General features: G+C 38.1%; 1 protein-coding gene across 1 annotated transcript in view; it reads right to left on the reverse strand.

The window, feature by feature from the left end:
* CTNNA2 (catenin alpha 2) overlaps window positions 1-22,619 on the reverse strand; it is a 1,049,409-nt gene that overhangs the window by 228,915 nt on the left and 797,875 nt on the right. Inside the window, 3 exon segments of the mRNA XM_036873992.1 lie at window positions 596-625; window positions 627-700; window positions 703-748. Coding sequence (XP_036729887.1) covers window positions 596-625; window positions 627-700; window positions 703-748 — 150 coding nt within the window.

A 22,619-nucleotide genomic window follows, 5' to 3' on the forward strand; every position in this document is an offset into this window, starting at 1 on the left:
CACTTTTATTTTGTTTCCCTTGAAGAACATTTTTCTCAAAATCACACAGCACAATTTTGCATTTATAAAGCAACTCCCACAGATGTCTCTAACACAGAGAATATACTTAGGACCTGAACTTACACTCCTACTACTGCCCCAAGATCCTTCACCAGGAGTTCAGACATCTCTTATAGGGAGGGGGGGGATTGATTTTTACATGTTCATAATGTGGCCAGCTAATCCAGGCTTAAGTGGGTGGAGTGGAGATGGGGACAAAAAGGGAACAGTGTTTAAATCCCCTTTTGGCAATTTTAATTCTATTCCCTCTAATCAAACCTGGTCTTCAGCACTTTGGAGGTCCTTTCTATTGCTCCTGTTTTCAACCTCTGCTTATTGTTCAGGAAAATTAGCAGACATGTTTCAGAACACGTTTAGAATTGTCTAATAGAGGAGAGATTACTGAAAACCTGTTTCCTTTGCAAGGGATGGAGTCAACAGAGATAAAAGAAAGATCCAGGAAAACCATAGAAGGACGGCCTGTTGAAATTCCAAGAGACATATGTAGAGATTAACCCTACTGAAAAATTCTAGTCTTGGGCCTCTCTTGACTTACCTCCACCAGCTTGTTGGCATGCTCGCGGAAAAACCTGGGCGTATTCTTTCACTTCCTTCTCATTCCCACTTTTTGCAGCCTCAATGAGAACTAGCAAAGGGACGTGGTTTCCAAGAAAGAATCAGATATGTGATCCATCACTGCTTTCCGAAGCTACAGTGAAAACAAAAACAGAAACACACACAATTAAGGAACAGAGGAATTGTCTATTTGAGTGTATTACTCGTTTAGCCATATGAATTATATCACTGCCTGGAAATAGTTTTTCTAAAGTCCCAGTTCTCATTGTCCACAGGCATAATGTTCCAACACTCTTTTTAATCTTGCTGGTGCTTATCACATCAAAGGAAGGCAAAGAGATATGACTGATGAATGATTCTGAATTAACTGTATTGCAGGTCAACTTGAAAGTTGACCTACGCATGGCCTGTAGCTCAATGCATTATATAGGCTCTCCTTATCAAAGTTCTGCTCTCATCCTTCATTGGCCAAATGTCTCCCTTCAGGTTTTGAATCTTGATTCAGCTCAAAAACTTGGGCTCTTTAGAAAAAGGAGAAATCTAGGCACCATTCAACAGGTGGGGAGAACTTTAGGTGAACTGGGCCTTGAAGCCACCCTAAAACCTTACCACTCTGCAGTCTCCTACCCTTTATAGATCCATTGTTTGTATTTAATGGAAGTGGAAACATGAAACATCTAATGATATCAAAAATGTGTCTGCCCAGGTGTCATGATGATATAGTTGCTGTGCTCCAGAAAGAAGTACTGACAATTATTCTTCAGGGTAAGTTAGAATAAACATACCCACATTTCTAACAGTGCATAATTACACATCATTCCCACATTGTTAAAATGGAAAGCAGGGCAGCTGCGTGAAAATGAAATGAAACTGTACTGAACAATTACCTTAGTGCTGCTTGTTCATAACTGTCAGAATGTATACAGGGAAGAAAACACCCCAAATACAAATAAATATGAGAGAAGATGATAAACAATGTGTATATTTTCCAAACAAATATTCCTATTCAGGAGTATTCAGGCAAATCTTTTGATAAGGTGATACACATACACATTTATCATTGGTCAGAGGAGAATTTTACACAAATCTCGGTTCCTTTTTGCACTAATTACCATAAAGTATGCATGTGTGTATGTGTAGCTTAGTTTTGGTTTAACTCTGGATTGAGTTGGACATTTCACCATATAAAAATATAACAAAGCCTATGGAAAATTAACATTAATTAGTTACTCATTTAGCAAGGTGTGTTAAATTTCTGCTTGGCAATAATGTTTTTATTGGCAAGCTCATATATTCTGGGTATATATGATGTGCCAGACAACTAAGGTTACCAAGATCTTTACATATTACATTACTTAATCCTCACAACAATACTATGAGATAGGGACTAGTCTTATGCCAGTTTTTCAATGAAGAAAACAGGACTTGGAAAAATTAAATAACTTGCCTGCCATCATAAGGTGGCAAGTAGCAGAAGCCACTATGAAAAACTCTGAAGGGGACAGTGCAGTGGACACTTGAAACTGACCTGGCTTGGCTCTCTTCCAGGACAGAGACCCTCATGAAGGAGAAACTACTGGGAGTGAAATCAAAATTGAACTGGATGGGGAAAATAGAGATAAAGAAAGGGAAAGTCGAGTTAAAGTGGGGGCAATTGTCAGAGCCAGGCTATCTCACCAGTCAAGCCACTGTGTTTTGTTTTTTTTTTAATCTTAAAATTTTATTTTAGTAAAATATATATAGCATAAAGTTTTCCATTTTAACCATTTTTAAGTGTAAAATTCAGTGTCATTAATTAGCTTCACATTAGCTTTCGTGTGACTTTTACAAATGTAATTTTAAATGAATTAAGTTAATATGGATTGGTTATGTTCCTGGTCATATGAACACATGTAAGAACATTTAAAATTATGTTGTGCAACCAACACCACCATATAGTTCCAAAATATTTCCATCACCCCAAATAGAAATTGTATAAACATTAAGCAAAAATTCCCCATGCTTCCTTCCTCCCAGCCCCTGATAAATATACTCTCTGTCTCTATGAATTTGCCTATTCTAGATCATTCGTATAAGTGAAATCATACAGTATTTGTCATTTTGTGTCTAAAGCCACTGTTCTTTTAAATGTTACACAAAAGTAACAAGAGTGAGAGTTCTGTGAAGCTAGAAGAGCTATTTGCTCTTCTAGCCTCTGTCTAAACCTTCGGGAAGATTGAGTTCACATAAAAATGAGCAACTTGAAATTATCAAGGCCAAAACTCACATAAAATTATTATAAGAAAAATATATTATCTCTACACAAACTGAAAGCATGCCAGAAAATATGCCTGTAAACAAATTAAAACTGTAATTTTACTATTTCAACATATTAAATACACTAAAAATTGATGCAAAATATGAAAGAACATAAATTAGAAAAAGAAGAAATCATAGGATGAGGTCATGAAACTCAGAAAATAATTCTAAATAAAAGAAAAATCATTTGAAGGCTAAACAAGAATGAATAAACACAATAGCAAGTGCCTCTAGAGAAATAAAAGAGAAAAGAAGGAAAAATTTTTACCCAAAATAAATTTTTAAAAAGAGATTTAAAAAATTTGAGAAAAGGTGACAATATTGAAGATAGGCAAAGAAATTCAATTTATGGCTACTAGAGGTCCCTAAAGAAGAAAATCAAGCAAGAAAACAGAAAGAATACTAAGTACTCTAATTCATGAAAGTTTTCCTCTCTCTCTCTCTTATATATATATAATTTTCAATTAAAGTGTTATTATATAATATAATCACTTACATATTTATTTTATATAATTATTAAAAAATATATAAATTATATTCTATATACATTCAATGCAGAAATATATATTCTATATAGAAATATATATTATATATATAAACTATTTTCTGAAAAAGCAATCATGTACTTGAAAAGAGTGACCTACACTATCAACCAAGAAACTGGATTCTAAAGAACAAAAGGGGCAAATCCTTATGTACGTAGGCAAATAGAGCATGTGACTTATAAAGGAAAGAAATCAGATGATCACCAGACTTTTCACAGCAAAGCTTTTGCCAGAAGAAATGAAATACTATATTAAGATACTCAAGGGAAGAAAATGTGAGCTAGAATTTTATAACCAGCAAAACTGACTTTCAAGGATATAAGCCACAGACCAAATTGATCAACCTGAAAGAAACTCAGAAAATATGTTCCTATGAGACTTAGGGAATCTGTTAGAGACCGAACTTTCCCGGCAAAATTAGAAAAACATCAACATAATATCTACAAAAACATAACATAAGTAACTGGCAGTGAGCATTCAATATATACATGTTTATAGAACTAAGACTATAGGATAGTCCAAAATGGGAGAGAGTATAATATAAAATGGATGTATGCTCTGGCAATGAAGAAGGTAAAAATGAAAAGAGAAAGGGAATAGGATCTTTTTGTGAAAAGATTTTAACTATCTTATGTAATTTTAATTATAATGGTAGTATGAAGATTGCTATTCTAACACTATTGTGTTTCACGGTAAAATAAAGCAAACAGTTATGAAAGTTTTATTTCACATCTCCTGTGTTCTTGCTAACCAGAGTGTTGGTGTGGAAGAAAGACGATGTAATATAGAAAAGGTTAAGGAAAAAACCCTATAATCCTAGATCTGAAGTAGAAATATCAGTATGAACACATGAGATTTTAAAGTGAAAACATACACACACACACACACACACACACGTACAATTTTCAAGTTCTATCCAATGAAAAGGTCTAAGAATAATGGCCAGCCCAGTAGCAATGAACATCTTGAAATACAATTTTCCCCTAAAAACAAACTAGGACTTCTTAGGGAAATGGTTGATTCTAATTCTTTGAGGCTAGAAATATACAATAGCCTGAAATATCTTATTATACCAGACAGCAAAAAGAGATCAAAGACTACCAGGGTCATGTAAAAATAACTCAGGAGGCTCCACTTGGCCAAAGACTAGACAATTTAAACATCACAAGAATAAAAATTCCAGATGGCTTGAAAACCCATCAAATATGTTTAAATTGAGTTTATAATGACTAGAAAGTACTAATAATTAATTGGGTCACCTTAGAGGATACAAAGAACCAATTCATTTACCTTGGAAGAATCAAGAATACATCTATGCCTTTCCTACATGAACTGAGATCTTTGTAACGAGGAAAATGTCTGTCTATAAATTTAGTCCACTTAATAAATGAAGACAAAATGATAGAATATCACCATTTTGCAACCTTTAATGAATTAAGACATCAGACAATGAACAATAGTGGTTGAAAACATCACAAAAAAGATACAACAACTTAAGAATTGTGAATCACTATATTGTACACCTGTAACTTATATAATATTGTATATCAACTATACTTCAATTTAAAAAAAGAGAGAGAGAACCAGACATTATGTGCCTTCTGATGAAACAGCACAATCCCAAGTATGGTGATGCCAAAGGGATCAAACCTGAACATGGTAGAAGCTCTGGATCCCCTTGGTGATTTACACAAAATATAGAAGAAAGAATAACATATGGGACTGCATCACACATATCTATTCAGCTAAATGCAAACTCTGGAAAACTTACAGTACAAACCATCCGGGTTCCCCAACAGATAGATTATAAGCAAAAGAAAGGGATGGAAGGGATTGCAACAGATTAAGAGACTAAAAAATAAATCCGAAAACATGGGCATACCTAAACTATATCATCTGAAGATGCATATCAGAGTGATAAAACCACAAAGGAATACAAGGAAGTGAGCATTCTCAAAGTCAGGATAATGTTGCTTTTTGAGGGAGGCAGGAAATATACAAAGGAGTTTCTACGGAGGCTGGCAAAGTCTATTTCTTGACCTGGGTAGTGGTTACAAGAGTGTTTGCATAATGATAATGCTTATTGTGTGTGGATTTCTATATCTATGCTTTATTTTATAATTTAAAATTTCAAAAAGAAAGAAACATTTCTCATGCACACTTTTCCAATTTTATCTAGATGGAATACAGACATGACCCCAAGGTGACCTGGGAAGCCATGAATTGAAGATGGTGTACAACCCCTGTTCCCCCCAATCAACCTACACCTGAATGCATGGAGGAGAGCTTCCCAGTGTTCTGTCACTGGCCCAGTATTGTTACATGATTAAGGATGCAATTCTATTTTGTAGGAGCTGTTGCACATTTTGAAGTTTATTAGTTATAGTAGTTGGTTTGTTCTAACTTAACTAGAACACGTTGAAACAGATCTCTTTTTTTTCCTGCCAATTCTGTCTTCTTTCAGGCTGCCTTTCCTTCCCTTGATTCTTCCTAGTTAAAAGGTGGGCCCCAGGCCAGTATCATTGCCATTTCCTGGGAGTTTGTTACAAAAGCAAGCCTCAGGCCCATCCCAGACCTCCATTTCAATCAGAATTTGCATTTTAATAAAAAGCCCAGGTGATTCCTATGCACAATAAAGTTTGAAGAGCACTGCCCTAGAAGACCTATTGTATCAGTTAAGTTCTTAGTTGCAAGCATTAGAAACTGATTTTGGAAGGTTTAAGCAGAAAAGCTCTCCTGTTAGTTGAAAGAAAGAACAGAATTCAAAAAGGTTAGGACAGGGTTTCCCTGGTGGCGCAGTGGTTAAGAATCCACCTGCCAGTGCAGGGGACACAGGTTCGAGTCCTGGTCCAGAAAGATCCCACATGTCGCGGAGCAACTAAATCCATGTGCCACAACTACTGAGCCTGCGCTCTAGAGCCTGTGAGCCACAACTAGTGAGCCCATGCGCCACAACTACTGAATTCCACGTGCCTAGAGCCCATGCACCACAACAAGAGAAGCCACCACAATGAGAAGTCTGCACACCACAACGAAGAGTAGACCCCGCTTGCCACAACTAGAGAAAGTCCGCACGCAGCAACAAAGACCCAACACAGCCAAAAATAAAATTAAAAAATAAATAAATTTATTTAAAAAAACTGTTAGGACACTGTGTCTTTATGTCATTAGCTTCTGATGAAAAGTCTTAGGCAAATGAACCTGATTTTTATCTGAGTGAAATACAGACCCAAACTCTGGGTCATGTGTAAACATCTAGTTGCAAGGGTGAAGGAGGAAGGTGTTGGGAGGAAAGCATTTTGTAAAAACAAATGTTCTGGCCATTTTAGCTTCTTATATACCAAACTTCATATAATGAGGAATTCCCCAAACATAGGAAGGGATTTCAGATGCTGACCTCAACCAAAAAATGGCCAATAAAGAATAGATCTGGTAGAACAATAATTCAGGTACTCAAGCATGGGTGGAAGGTGGAAAAATAAATACATTTATCGGAAATAATTAAAGGTGAAGGGTTGTCTGTAAGGAACAATATCAGAAACTATGGTCTGGGACAGGAATGGCAAGTATATTACCACATTTCCTTTCTATGCCTACACCAGACATGACTAATCAATTCACAGTGTTCTTTTATTCTGAGCTCAAATACCATTTCATAAATCTTTCTTAGGACAGTGTTCCAGATACCTAATGCCAATAAATCCTATTTCTTCTTGCAGAAGGAAGCTTTCTTTCTTTGCTGAATCTTTACCTGCAATTTAAGTGTTTTTACTGTCAACCTTTAGGTGGAATTGTCTCCAAGCATGACAATCCAGTGCCATCTTGATTTTCAGAAATAAGAGTTAACACCCAAATCTAGGCTGGGCTCATGATATTTAACAAATGGCTGATTGTTTTAAATGTCTTGTCATTTAGACAGATGTTTAGAAAAATCTTGTTAAGAATAATAGTATTCACTTCACTACAATGATGGAAGATAACACCAATCAAGGTCAAATTCAGGGTAGAGGGTGATTTAGATGGGCTCAAAACTTTGAACCTTAAATCTTTCATGGATACAGCTGCTCTGGGCTCTTCACAATCACTGACATATTTTACCATATTTCCTTAGCTTTGGGGTGTAATTGTTATTAAAAATGAAAAATCAAAACAACAAAGTGTCTGGGCCAGGAGCCATCTAGCCTAGGGGCTTGACAAGAATTAAGCCTCATTAAGTCAGGCAAATTTTTAGTCAGCCTGAAGGTCAATTAAGGTAATCAGTCAGTGCAGTAATCCACCCAAAACCACTTTAAGAAGCTAAGGTGCTGCCAATGCACACAGTCCACTGGTAATGACAGCACTGCTCCAGTTTGGGATGGGGGTGGGGGGCAGATGTGTGGGGAGCAGAGGCATACCTATGAAGCTTGTGCAAGAGCATTTAGAGAATAATCACATTTTTTTTCCCTTTATTTTGTTTTCTTTATGAGAAACACATAAAATCCTTTGGTCATTCTATTCATTATCCTGATGGCACTGTCTTCTGTGAAGCAAAATCATTTTAATTGGGATACTAGCTTCTTTCCTTAATGAAACCAATTACTTCTTTAAAAAAAGAAAAAAAGAAGAACAGTTTATCAGGCTTCATGCTTTTCTCCATATACCCCTCTCCCCAGTTTAGGCCCTACTGGATCAATTCAAAGCACAAACTGTCATCATTAGAAACACCAATGTGCATGGCCCTAAATAACAAACACATGATGGTTTAGTTTAGTCAGATAAACAGTCCATGCCCTCTAGATTTCTCCTCTAGGAGTGCTGATGTAGTCAAGAAACAGTTGATACATACCTTGTTGATGGAGTAAAAGCACTGAGTAGATAACTGTAGCAGATTTGTTATATGAATGGCCCCATTCTTCACCCTCCTCGTACCCAAGCCCATTGCCAGTAACTCTGTATTGTCTGCCTTCTCTGGTTCTGGGCTGGGCCATGTGGCATGCTTAGGGTCAATGGATGTTGACCATCATGATGCATGCAGCGGGTGACTTTGCTTGGTCTAGTGGACTTGCTTGGTTTAGTTTCTCTGCCATTCTCTTGAGCAGGACATGCCTAGGCTAGACTGCTTGTCCCAGGAGGAGGGAGACAAACATGTGGAATAGAACTAAGTCACCTCAGTCATTCCCATCAAGACCATCTTAGGTCAGTGAAGAGCACCTGAGCCCATACACATGAGAGGCTTGACTAAGGTGACCACCCTAGACTACTGAGCAACAAATGCTACTTCTGCATGCCATTGAGATATTATTACTGCACTATTGTGACAACAGATGACTGATAACATACATATTAAACTAGAATAAGTTTTTGTGGTCACTGAACCATTTTTGGGGGGAGACCCCATCAAATAAATTTCTGATCAGTCCGTTGACTAGTTGGTGTCATTCTAACTCAGTTCTTTTGGCCAAAAGCGCTGGATTAACAGTAGTCTGCTCTACATGTAAAATTATAATCTCTGGGCTATGCTTAAAAACATCACAGTTGCCAATTTCTTATTTTTATAGATTTAACAAATTATTTAGTTTGACACTGTACTGAAAAGACAAGTCATGGGGACTACGACAGGGAAGGGTTGGTCAGGGATCATCCTGAAGAATAGCAGCAGGAGGTACTTGGCTTCTTCTGCTGGCTCCATTTTCTGTCCCAGTATGCACAGGACCGTACCAAAGTCCCCTTCTTACTCCACAGTAGGCAAGGGCAATTGCTTTCATAGGAAGAGAGAATGAAATATTGCCTTAGGATCCAGGCAGTGCTGGGTCATCATGGATCTCCAGATGGCCTCAATCCAGCATGTACAGCAGTTTTCCTTAGTGCTGGTAAAAATGGTTAGCAGAACATGGAGCCCATAATCACTGGAGGCAATACACGGAAGCAAAAGAGAGATTGGTGGAATGGAGGGTGCACACAGAAGGCAAGAAGCAGATTGCAGCAGTGGGCCATGGAGAAAGGTGGCAAAAAGGGGAGGAGGAAAGGATTGGGGAAATTTATTATGTCATATTAGCAGACTTTAATACTTATTTGGTGTCAGACACTGTTCTAAATGCTTGGAATAACTCATTATTTCTCTGAAAAGACCTGGGTACTATTTTCTCCATTTTATAGGTGAGGAAATTGAGGCAATTGAATGTTACTTGTCCACATTCACATGGCTGATAAGTGGCAGTGGCAGGATTTGAACCCAGGCTGGCCCCAGAGTTCATGCTCTGAACTACTAGTATAGGCAACCTCTCCTTTGTCTAAATTTTTCCAGCTTTGCATATATTATTGACTGAAAGCAAAGGTATATAGATACTGATGGTGCATAAATTCCAGGAACATAGGTGATCCAGCTTTCTGGATGATGAGTGAAGTGCATGAAGAATTCTAGAAGACTCCCCCAGGATAATAAAAGAAAAAAAAAAAAAAAGAAAGAAAACCCCAGTAGAGAGGATGGGAAGCAGACCCAGGGACAGATGGATACCCCAAGAGGGAGTAAGTTGTCCCTCCAGAGGCAGAAGTGATGCTGAGTCCTAATGAATCCCCATTCCAGGAGCTGAAAGGGACCTCCTGTATACTCACTATGAGACTCTGTGACTTCCTGGAGCTTTATGCGTCTGTAAAGAAAAAATAATGGAGGACTCATGGGTCAAGATATGTCTACTGCAAAACATGTCCTTGTGTCATACTTGCTTTTATGTAACTATCTTATTAAAACTTATTGGTCAAAGTGTTTTAAAACAGGTAAATTGTCAGATTCTCAACAATGCTCAAGTCAACAGAAGTGACAGTCCTCCCAGAAATGATTGGGATCCACTTCCCCTGCTTCAGATGGTAATTATGGTATGTATGAAAATCTATAAGCCAGGTGGTGACAGAGGTTAGAAGGGATCTGCATTATTATAGAGATATCTTTGAAAGGTGCAGATGAAGGTTAGTACTGTGACAATCTAGCATTCTAGTTTTTTTCTCATTCTTAAGAGTTTTTAGGATCAAATCATATTCATCCTAAATATATATCTATTTACATAGTCCATGAGCAAAGGCACATCCAAAATTGAGAGCCAGAGTCCTAAGCAGCCAGGACCAGGGACACCTTGAACTTGGTATCATCCAGCAAGTGCAGGGACTCATAAAAATACTGCCTTCATTAGCTCATGAGCCCTGTGATTTGTGTCTCTGATGAATAGGGGCACAATTTTTGACCCCTCCAGTAAACAGGCAATGTAATTCCTCTGCAAATTGACTTTAGAATGGTTTAAATGCCCTTGCCTACAAGCTGAAAGGCATAGTTAACACTTTTTTACATAAGCTAGAAGACCAAAATTTAGCTATCAATCAAACAGGGCAGAAAGGAATGACTTGACAAAATCATTCATTAAGTCTGACAGGAGTCAAGAACACAAGGCTTTCGTCCAACTGTTTAAATGTATGTGTGACAAGGGAATATTAATTGCCTAAGACAAGACATTTAAAGGTATTAGCTCAGCACTACCAGTCTATTTTACCCAATTAGGGCTATTCATCAATGTAAACAACTACATTTTCTTCAGCAACCAAAAGAAATACAGTTGATGGATCACAACTATTCTAACATTCACTTTCTTATTTCATAAGAGGACAGAGTGATTAAAGGATAGAGTTTAACTCACAAACTCAGGAAGAGGAATAAACTGTCTCAAAAATGACCAAAATGGTCTGCCAATGAGGTGGGACATGAGGAGGTATGAGTGTATTGAGCCACTTTCAAATAGATACTGCAAAAGTGTTTTGCACAAAGTTTAAAAATCTGCAACCATTTGATGAATATGAAACAGTTTCTCTGAAAAAGACAGTTCAAGAAAAAAATGGCTCTCCCAGCCAACGAGAATCAGAGAAGCTTAAACTTGGATGAGACTTTGAAGGCTGTATGCCCAATTTTAATCTAACCAATGAAAGGACATCTCTGCAAATCTATTTAATGGGTAGACATTCATTCTTTCTCTAATTTCAGTTTTATTGAGATAAAATTGAGATTAAAATAAAATTGTAAGATATTTAAAAGAGTACATCGTGGTGATTTGATATATATATACATGTGAAAGGATTCCTCCCATCTAGTTAATTAACATATCCATCACCTTGCCATATCTTTTTTTTTTTTTTGGTCAGAACTTTAAGTTCTACTCTCTTAGAAAATTTCAATTTTACAGTACAGTGTTGTTAACTACAGTCACTTTATTATTTACATGAGACTCTCAGACCTTATTCATCTCATAGGTTAAAGTTTGTACCTGTTTACCAACCTCTCCCCATTCCTCCCATCCTCCAGCCCCTGCAACCACTTTTCTATTTTCCATATTTACGAGTTTGACTTTTTCTTTAAGATTCAACATATAAGTGATACCATGCAGTATCTGTCTTTCTCAGTTTGGCTTATGTGACTTAGCATAATGCCCTCAAGTCTCATCTATATTGTCACAAACGGCAGAACTTGCTTCTTTCTCATGGCTGAATAATATTCCATTTCGTGTGTGTGTGTGTGTGTGTGTGTGTGTGTGTTTTATATATATCTCATACCTTCTTTATCCCTTCATCTGTTGATGGACCACTTAGATTGCTTCCATATCTTGACTATTGTCAATAACGTTGCATGGACATGGGAGTTCAGATATTTCTTTGACATTCTGTTCTCATTCTTTTGGATATATATCCAGAAGTGGAGGAGCGGATCATATGGTAGCTCTATTTTTACCTTTTTGAGGAATCTCCATACTGTTTTTCCACAGTGGTTGCACCAACTTATATTCCCACCAACAGTGCACAAGGGTTCTCTTTCCCCCACATCCTCACCAACACTTGTTATCTCTGGCCATCGTAACAGGTATGAGGTGATATCTCATTGTGGTTTTGATTTGCATTTCCCTGATGATTAGCTATGTTGAGCATGTACCTGTTGGCCATTTGTATGTCTCTTTGGAGAAATGACTATTTGGGTTCTCTGTCCATTTTTAATGGGATTTTTTCTTTTTTTGCTGTTGAGTTGTATGAGTTCTTTGGATATTTTGGATATTAACCCCTTATCATATATATGATTTGCAAATATTTTCTCCCATTCCATAAGTTTCCTTTTCATTTTGTTGATGGTTTCCTTTGCTGTACAGAAGGTTTTAATTTGATGTAGTTCACTTGTTTTTGATTGTTTGTTTGTTTGCTTTTGCTTTTGTTGCCTTTGCTTTGGGTGTCAAATGCAAAAACTCATTGCAAAGACCACTTTTAAGGAGCTTATCCCCTATGTTTTCTTCTAGGAATTTTATGGTTTCAGGTCTTATGTTCAAGTCTTTAATCAATTTTGAGTTGATTTTTGTATATGGTGTAAGACAGGAGTCCCATTTTATTATTCTGTATGTGGATATCCAGTTTTCCTAACAATTTATTGAAGAAACTACCCTTTCCCCATCATACATTCTTGATTCTAGTTGTTCATTCTTGTAAAGGTAATAAAGGCCCCTTAATAATCTGTCTTCAGTTGTGCATTTCAACATCTTTTTCTGATTTCACAAGGGGAAAAAAGGATCCATAAAGAAAATCTACACAAATGACACATTAGTATTAAAGAGATTTAAATGTTAGACCAAAGAAAACAAATAAGAGTAAATGCACAAAAATGAAATGGGGTAGGTAATAATGCAATTAGCTCATAGGAGGAAGGACCTTATTATAAGAGTAGTAAGAAATTCACAGAGAGGAAAAAATATACTTTATCTCTTTCTTTATTCCACTGCCTCTACTCAGTAATTGGTGTTCACTCATTCATTCCTTCTACTAGCATTTGAAGAGTTCCGGGTGTACCAAGCACTATGTTTGACCAGGGACACAAAGAAAAATAAGACAAATCATCTACTCTCACTCACTGCTAAAATTCCTCTATTACCTCAATTCCCAATTACTAATAAGCTACAGTGATCAACTTAACCACATATACTTGACTGGCTCATAAACGCTGCTTAGAGGCAAGCATGAGTTCCTCCTATTCAGTGTATTGGAGGCTGGCCTAGGGAACACCCTAAAAGAGTCCAAATTTGTTAACTTCCTTCACATCATATTACTAAAGACTTTTTCTCACTTAGAAAGGTTCTCCCAGGATTTCTCCACCCCTCCATCAGAACAGACATACTTTCAAATATGCAGTTTGTTAACCTGGAAGGTTTGGTATTTCAAAAGGGTGGAATTTTAGATAGCATAGGTGAAGGTGGAAAAGATATTTCTAGTATAACACCTTGTGCAGAGCCCTTAACCCACATTGAAAAGCAGATCGATTATTCTGTGTATTTGGAAGTTCTACTCAGTTTCCGGCTGCTTATTGCCCTTAATATTAATCCTGTGCATGTTCACTTTTATAGCTTGCAGAGAAATTTCCTAGACATTATTTCATTTGACCTTATTTATAATGTCATGGTAAGGGTGACAGATGTGGTTTGCAGGGCAAGCATCATTTTCTTTGTTATATCCTGATAGATGAGGAAAGGGAGGGTCCACTAGTTCACATAGAAAATACCAGAGTCAGGTCTTCCAGTTCCAAGAATAGTGCTATTTTACTTAAGGTCTATGTGTTTATGAATCTGGCTGTTCAAATTCAAAAATCCCAATTTGACAAAGATGATCTTTTTTTCCATCCTTCACTCCCACACCTAGTCAACCATTTACCCCCAGCATTATATCCCCTCAGGCATTGCTTATCACAAAGGAGGATCTAAGTTTAGATAGCTGGATATTCATTCTGAGTATTTATTATCTGCCATTGATTAATTGGTATTGAATGGGCATAAGCTGCTTGAATCCAATGTGAGAAAGTCAAGAGTTGTATATCAGATAAGTTAACTCTAGCAAGGACTCTAGGAATTTTATGAAATATTGCTCAAAGAAAGATTTGATGCCCCCTGCACCAACTGAATTGGGCAATTGAGAGAGATAATCATTGAATGGATGGTTTTATAGAAGACTAACAGTAGAAGCCTATAAAAAGTGTATTAAGAGCAAGATACAGAGGAGAACAACTCTCTAAAACCATATTTCTTTCTAGTGGGGTCAGTTCTACACACCTGCCACAGTGTGGCAGGATTTGTACCAGATAGAATCATCTGGCCCCATACTTCCATATTTCTGCCCATTCCACATTACAACACTAGTCCTGTGGGTCTCAGAAGGATCCCCAGTGTAAATACAAGAGCCTCTGGGAGGATCCCATGCAAAACTTACCGGTTCCCACTCCAGGTATCAGATGAGTGACACTTACAGTTCACTTGAGCAGGATGGGAAACTTGGGGGGATAAGATGCTGTTGGGTAAGGGAAGATGGATGATGAGCATTTACTGTTGGTACAGATGTCACTTGTAAATGAACCTCTAAAACTTCTGACCATTTGTGGTCATCAAAGAACCCATCACATTTCCTAAAAAAGAAAGCCTTTCACCCATGCTCCCCTGCTCTAATCCAGTTATAGATAATCGTGTACCTCTGAGTTAACTTCTCTCTCCCGAGCTCTGCCACCGTACACTATACTTCTTCTTCACCTCCTGTCTTTAACTATTGCACAGCGTTTCCAACAGCTGCTGAATTTTCCCTAGAGGGGCTTCATTTCAGACGGAGCCCTAATGATTACTCCACGTTTCTAAGCTTGTGGAAATCCTATAACATGACTGATGCTATCACTGTTTAAGGGAAAGGCAGGAGACAGTCAGACTTCAGGTCTTTCAGTTTTTCAGGAGATCTGGATTCTTACACCATATTTGTTTCATCTCAAGCAGACTTTACTTCTAGAGCATGGGTTGCCCTACTTTTCCTATAAAAGGCCAGACAATATATAATTTAGTCTTTGCAGCCATTTGGTCTCTGCCACAACTACTCAACTCTGCCATTAGAGAACAAAAACTGACAATACAACTTCTTTACCTAACAGGCAGAAGGCCAGATTTGGGCCACAGGTTTGCAGGCACCTGTTTTATGTGGTTTCATCCATGGATTTTAAGTCTTGCAACCCTATCACTCTGTCCATGTCACTCTGTTGCTTCACTAGTACTGCAAATCCCTGGCTATTTCAAGCTCCATTCACCCACTCTTTACTTAGAACTGAGCATCTGCAGTACCCAGCAGTTACCTGCTTAAGAAGAGAAATAAGGAGGCTAGAAATGGCCTCAAGAGTCCCCAAGGGGCCAATCTGACTGCTTTACTTGACCAAGTTGACTTTTATTCTCTTTGCCTCATGTTCTGCTAGAAAACATAGGTTATTTCAATGGTGTCTAAGAAATTCCGTTTCTAGCAGACACTTTGAGGCAAAGAACAGAGGAATGGCTGTTGACTTTTCCTAAAAATTCTGTGACTAGGAGGGTATCTAGTTGGGTTGCCCAGCCTGCTCATTACATCAGTAGGTTTTCTGACCTGGACTGGACTCCAAATCCTGATATTTCCTCCTAATTTGGCAAACATATTGAGACTACTTCTACAGACTGGACAAAATACACAGCGAATGCCACCAAAGAGCAACAGACAAGCTGGTTGTTATGGTAATTTTACAGACACAATGAAAGTCACAAGTGATCTACTTTCACCTGGTTATTATGGCATCTATGGCTACAGCCTCAGGGTCACAATGATCTAAGCCTTCAGATTTCAAAGGAGGGGCTGAGGAAATCTGCTCAGTCGGCATGGTTCATTAGTGCTGCCTTCTTCCTGCCCCTGTGACTCTGAGCCCTCCCTCACCCATGTTCACCTGCATGGACCTCCCAGCTCGCCTTGACCAAAGGGTACTCTTCAACTTCTCTGTCACCCCCCTTCATGCAGCTGCAACTCCGACTGCAGCTACTTAAAGGCAGCTTGATCCTTCACTGAAATGAAGGAATCAAATAAAGGTATAGAAGTACTGCCCTTAAGAGTTACAGGATTGAATGTACTGCATGAAAAACCAGAAAATTGTGGAATGAGAGAGGAGGTACTGAGATTGGTTATTCACCCAAACTTCTGACAAGCACTTATGGTTGGATCAGATGGAAAATCCCCTCTTATCACCAAAGCCCTCAAGACAAATTGTTTCTCTCTAACCCTAGAACACTGGGGCACAATCCATTCATCTCTTTCTTACTGAATATACCAGGCAGGTCAGCTAGTCTCTCGATTTGCATTTAATCAGCTATCCCCCACTCCAGCTAAAATGAAGTCCTTTACTTTTTTCCCCTGTGATTAATTAGGGAAATAATTATCAAAATCTCATTCATAGTTCAGTGTCTTGCAAGGGGCTTGCCACAGATATGGATGATTTAAGGAAGAAAAAAAAATGATGATATTAAAGAGGAAAGCTATTATTTTGATTATTATTGAGGATCTCAAGACATTATTAATTGATATTTACCTTATAGTCTTCCCATTAATGGAATTTTAATAAAAACTAAGACCAAAGTGTATCAACTTTAACAACTACAGTCATTAAAAGGACAGGCTTCAGAATCAGCCCACTTGGGTTCACTAACTTACCAGCTTTATATCAGTAATAAATGTAATTTCCACTGTCATAGCTTCAAAATGCAACTCTGTAAAATAAAATCTTTTGATAATAATAGATTGTAGAATCAAATTGTAGATAAAGTGTCAAGGAGAGAATGGACACTTGTTAAGCAAATGTCCAACAGTTTCAGTGGGTTTTCAGCTTTGCTTTTTTCACCTTCATACATAACCAAATACAAATAGGAACAATGGATCAGATGATTAACAGAGTTGGCTATTTCAGCTTTCAATGACAAGACAGCAGCAGCTGCTCGGTTCCTAAGCCTAACCACTCTTAGCATTCAGAGTTATGGAAAGGCAAGCCAAGTGGTTGTGAAGCCATGAATTCATATGCAATAATAATCACTATTCGTAGGTCTTTGAAACTTTAAATAGAGTTCTTTACTGAAGCTTTTATCTGGGCCTTAAACTTAGACAAAGTAGAAAAAAAATCAGTTTTTGCAGCACAAAACCAACATCAATGGTTGATAATTACAAAATCACTGATCTTAACTCAATTTCCTAGCTACTAAAATTGCCCAGTAATGGTACCAGATGCTGGGTAAAGGGATAAGCTCCCATATCTAAAGCAGAGGCTGTTGCAGGTGGTGTTAAGGATGCTGAAGAAAGACCTTTTGCCCTGAGAAAAGACCTTAGAGGTCCCTTCTACTTCTAAGAGTTTATGAGTCCAGGACCACTGAATCCATCTCTCTTTTTTCAAAGCTGGTTGAGAAATAAGCTCAGAAGATATTATTCCTTTCTTTTCCTACCTCTCCTTTTCCCCTACTCCTATCCCCCCTCTGATTTTAGGGGTAACTGCAAATCTTTATGCACATATAATCATATAATCATCATTCAGCTTTTAAAATAAGCATTTAAACAGACTGTATCCATCGTATATTAACGCATATATGTGGAATCTGAAAAAATTGGTATAGACGACCTTATTTACAAGCAGAAATAGAGACACGGACGACGTAGAGAACAAACATATGGATACCAAGGGTGAAAGGGGGGGGTGGATGAATTGGGAGATTGGGATTGACATATATACACAATTGATACTATGTATAAAATAGATAAGTAAAGAGAAGCTACTGTATAGCACAGGAAACTCTACTCAATGATCTGTGGTGACCTAAATGAGAAGGAATCCAAACATGAGGGGATACATCTATACATATAGCTGATTCACTTTGCTGTACAGTATAAACTAACACAATATTGTAAAGCAACTATACTCCAATAAAAAAAATGAGAGACTGTATCCTTCTTCTGAAGTTAAAGATGAGTGAGAGTTTTCTCCTTCTCGTTGGAGGACATTCTTTGTTGAGATGATTAAATTTCTTACCTTTTTTTTCTGTATATGAAGGAAATTTTCCATGCTCCAGCCTGACAAAAATACCTGTTCTGGGTACAGTTTCCTGAAATGTGGCACCATATGTGCATCAGTAAACATTATGTGTAGAGTAAATTAAGCCAAGCCTTATAATGAGGCAGTAAGGAAATTACTGTAGACCTGAAAGAGTAAATCAGCAGTATTAAAATGCTCTCCATTTTCTCTGAAGCACTTCAGAGTGCCATAAAAAAGCTCTTATCAATGTGATAAACATCAGAAAGAAATGCATTTGGAGCAAGACAACCTAACAGACACCACAATTCAAATAGGTCTTCAAATCTGGAGTCCAAGGTGTCATCTCATCACAAATTTAAAAGTCAGCCCTTTTGCCACTAATGTAGGAGAAAAAAGAAAACAGCCTGACATTGAGACTTTTGGGGTAAACTCTCTCATATAGCAGGTGCAGTAAAGACATTAAAGAGATAGAAGCTCTGGAGCAGAGCCAAGACTAAGGAGAGTCACCCATCATAAACAAAACAGCAACGCTGTAAATAAAACAGGATCAGTATTCCTGGGTTTTTCTTTGCTTCAGGCTTCAATATAGCTCTGCACTGCCTTGCTACTGATCCTGTCTTTATTTACAATGTTGATAAGATGCTCATCATGAATTTTTTTGCATTAATTTCAATTTTTTAAAATACTGCAGAAAATATTATTTATATTGATTACTCAGTTTTTTGGTTCTCCCTAAAATTATGTGCCATAGGCTACTGCCTCATTCCCCTTCACCTCCACTTGCCCTGCCCCAGAAAGCACAGATCTTGCCAAGCCCTTCAACACAGCACAATGAACAAGTAGACCATCCATTTCTAATCTTGGCCCATGGGGAGAAGAGGCTCAAGCTTGGATTCTCCCTCCCTTGAAACAGGTATTGTATCTGTGAAGTGGTGAGGTCTAGAAGATGCCAAATGGATTGGCGAGAACTTGGAGGGCTTCTGGAATCCTCAAGTAAACCTTCCAAAGGACTGTAATGAGATCTAAAAGTTCCCACCATCAGAAACAAAGGCAGTGGAATTCAAACCTGCCAGAACATCACAATTACCTAGAAAGCTTATCATGATACAGAGTTTAAGTTACCACCATCTGTACCTGAAATCAGAATCTCTCAAGATGGAGCCATATACAGGTTCTTCTCCCGCTATCCGAAAGTAGAGCATTCCTACGTAACCTTTTGCAAGCCGAAATGCTATAAAACCGAAGAAGCAACTACCATATGATGCATCTTGCCAATGGATTCAGAAAATAAACCAAGATAAAACACAGATGCTTATAAACACAGTTCAAACCTATGGCAGCTGAATGTTGAGATGTTGAGTGTAGTTCCCGGAGAAGGGGCTTGGTGCGCCACTCTCGCTACTCGGGGTGCCCACGGCCTGTATAAGAGCTGGCTGCAAAATGCTGGACAGATGTTGCATTTTACCTTTTTTTTTTTTTTTTTTTTTTTTTGTAAAAGCAAAATCCTCCAGATTTCTTTCAGTTAGCAAAAACAGGAACTAATGTAGGTATTTCATAAAAGCAAAATGGCATAAAATGGACTTTCAGAAAGTGGGGGATACCTGTATCTGCATTTTGGCAGGTTCTTGAGCTGACTTTTCTAAAGCCAGCCCAGCAAGAGGAGACATCTGGGTTAAAGCATAGAAGCTCTCTTAAAATGGAAAAAGCTGTTATTATCACAGTAAAAATGGACTTTTTAAGCTAACAATCTTGTTCTTAAAACAACAGAAGCAAAGACATGAGAGTTTAGAACAGAGGGAAGTTGATGACTGGATATTTTGGGGTGGGATAGCTGCATACAGAGGATTCTTCATCCCTTCAACACCTGTGTGGTAGCAGCTTACTTTATTTTGGGCGCTAAGATATGCCTTGAGGAAACAAAGAATATCAGGACACGGGCACAAGCAAAAACACATAAACAACTTAAATCTACTGCAAAAAGTGTCATACTAGAGCTATTTTAAAATGCTTTAGGAGCCTACTGAATAAACCCTGTTTATAAAATTGGATACAGTTGTGATGATAAGGTGACATTTAAGCTAAGCCTTGTAGGAAAAATTGTGAATTTTCCTAAAAGGAAGAAAAAAAAAGGAGGGAGGGAGGACATTTGGAAAATTGTTAATTTTCCTGGAAGAAAAAAATTAAAAGGAGGGAAAGGGGTCATTCCAGGCAGAAGTAACATCAAGTGCAAAGTCATGAAGATGTGCGAATACTGGTCTAAGAGACTGCTGGAGCTACAGTGAGCTGAAGGCAGGGAGCCTGGGATCAAGGCACTGGTTATGAGGCTGTGACCATACTTTTCGTGAAAAGCCACTAAGCAGTGCCAATGGCAGTGGAGAGAAGGAATGCACTCGAAACACAGATAGGAGGTGGAATCAGCTGAACTAAATGACTGCAGTTAGGATGGATGTTCTGAAATGTTTGGGTAAGCTGAAAGGAACATTCAAAAAAAAAAAAAATCCTTGTTGTTTGAATCATCATCTTTGAAAATCTTCCAAATTTTCCTGCTTAGGAGTTTCATCCTGGAAAATATGATAGAATTTTTTTATAATCCTATATTGGATCTTCCAGTGTCAGGATCAAGATTCTACATGGCATTCTCATTGCCTAGGACAGGAGGTGTCAGAGACAGGACCAAAAGTAGACATTCTCTTGAATGTCTCAGACATTCTCCTGAGACTCAGACATTGCTATGTAATCCTTCCCCTTCCCACTTTTCCTTGACTTCTGGGACCTGGAGAAATCAGCAGAAGAGAACAAATCCGTAGCTGAAGCTTCCACTTAATTGAGCGGTTTCCTATTCATACACGTGTTACAGACCCCTCTGCTCAGTACAGCGTGTTATTTGATTAATCAATATTGATCAAGCTACTGGACTCCTTCTGTGATCTAGACTTGCTAGTGAGAGAGACATCAAGCTTGGCCTCCTCCACAAGCTTGTGTTCATGCATGACCGTCGACCACATGCTGGCTCACAGGAATCAATTAAACTACCATGATCTGAATAGTGTCTTTGTAAGGAAAGAGCTTGCTGATAGTGATATTTTAAGAACTATTGCAAGGATAAAATCATGTCCCTTGAACTTGGACTAATGAGTGTTTTCCAGGAGATTAAATAAATATGTGTGGCCTGACATTCAGGACTGCTGTAACAGGAATTTCCTAAGGTAGAGATAGCTTGAATATACAACTGTGATCAGGGGGCTTGTCCAAAGATCACCTTTCAGAGTGTTTTTGAGTTCTCTTCTACCTCTGCTCTTCTCCTTCTGGCCTTTTTGATTCTGACTTTGGTGTTTCTGATGACATTTGTGTTCAGCTGTCCCAGAGTTGCTTATGTTCTGTATTTTAAACCCCAATTGCTGTATGATCATTTTCTGGTCTCTACATCTCTACAGCAGCACGGCAATCTGACCTAGGGGTAATCTGACCAGGGATTGTTAGCTCTGACATAGGTTTTCAATGTGAAGAACACAAACCTCAAACATTTGGAGGAAATCGATATTTTATTTCATAATTTTTAAATTGTAGCCATATAGATAGCTTCATATCCTTATGAGGAAAGCAGCTTCAAGTCTGGAAATAAATGATTTCAAAATGTTTTCTTACAATAATCTAAAAATAATTGGCCCCATCAGCAGATGTGAGAAAAAGAATTGAATGCTTTAAAATTCCCTTTTTTCTGTAAATGTTTTGGAAAGTCTATAATTCATGCTTTGAGAAGCCAGCTACCTAAACATAATAGCACTTTTTAAAAAGAGGTTCCAGTGAACCATAACAGCTGGAGACCTGAGAGATGATATCCTACCATAAACAAGAACCCTATTTTTGACATGCACCACAGATGTTTTTTTCCGTCTGAAGGACGTACATGTCACCCATCCCCAACCCCATGGTGGTAAAGGTGCTGTTGAAAACCGCAAAGTACCTCTATATATTACATGAACCCTCCTTCTTCCCCAACTGCCTCCCCCAAAGGAGATTAGTATATGGGTGACCCAACTGTATCCACTGCTTCTATGGATTGGCAGGATGGGGAAGGGTTATGAGCCAAGATCCCACAGCCGGACAGCCTGGGCTGGGACCTCCATGAATCCATACTTTGCATGGCCGTGGGTGCATTACTTGGCTTCATGTCCCCATCTGTAAAATGGACATGGTAACCATCTTTTCTATCTCACAGAGCTGCATGAGGATTAAATGGGGTCCATTTGTAGAGAGAACTTAGAACAGTGCCTGGCACATTG

Source organism: Balaenoptera musculus, chromosome 13 (genome assembly GCF_009873245.2).
Source record: "Balaenoptera musculus isolate JJ_BM4_2016_0621 chromosome 13, mBalMus1.pri.v3, whole genome shotgun sequence".
NCBI classification, from domain to species: Eukaryota; Metazoa; Chordata; class Mammalia; order Artiodactyla; family Balaenopteridae; genus Balaenoptera; species Balaenoptera musculus.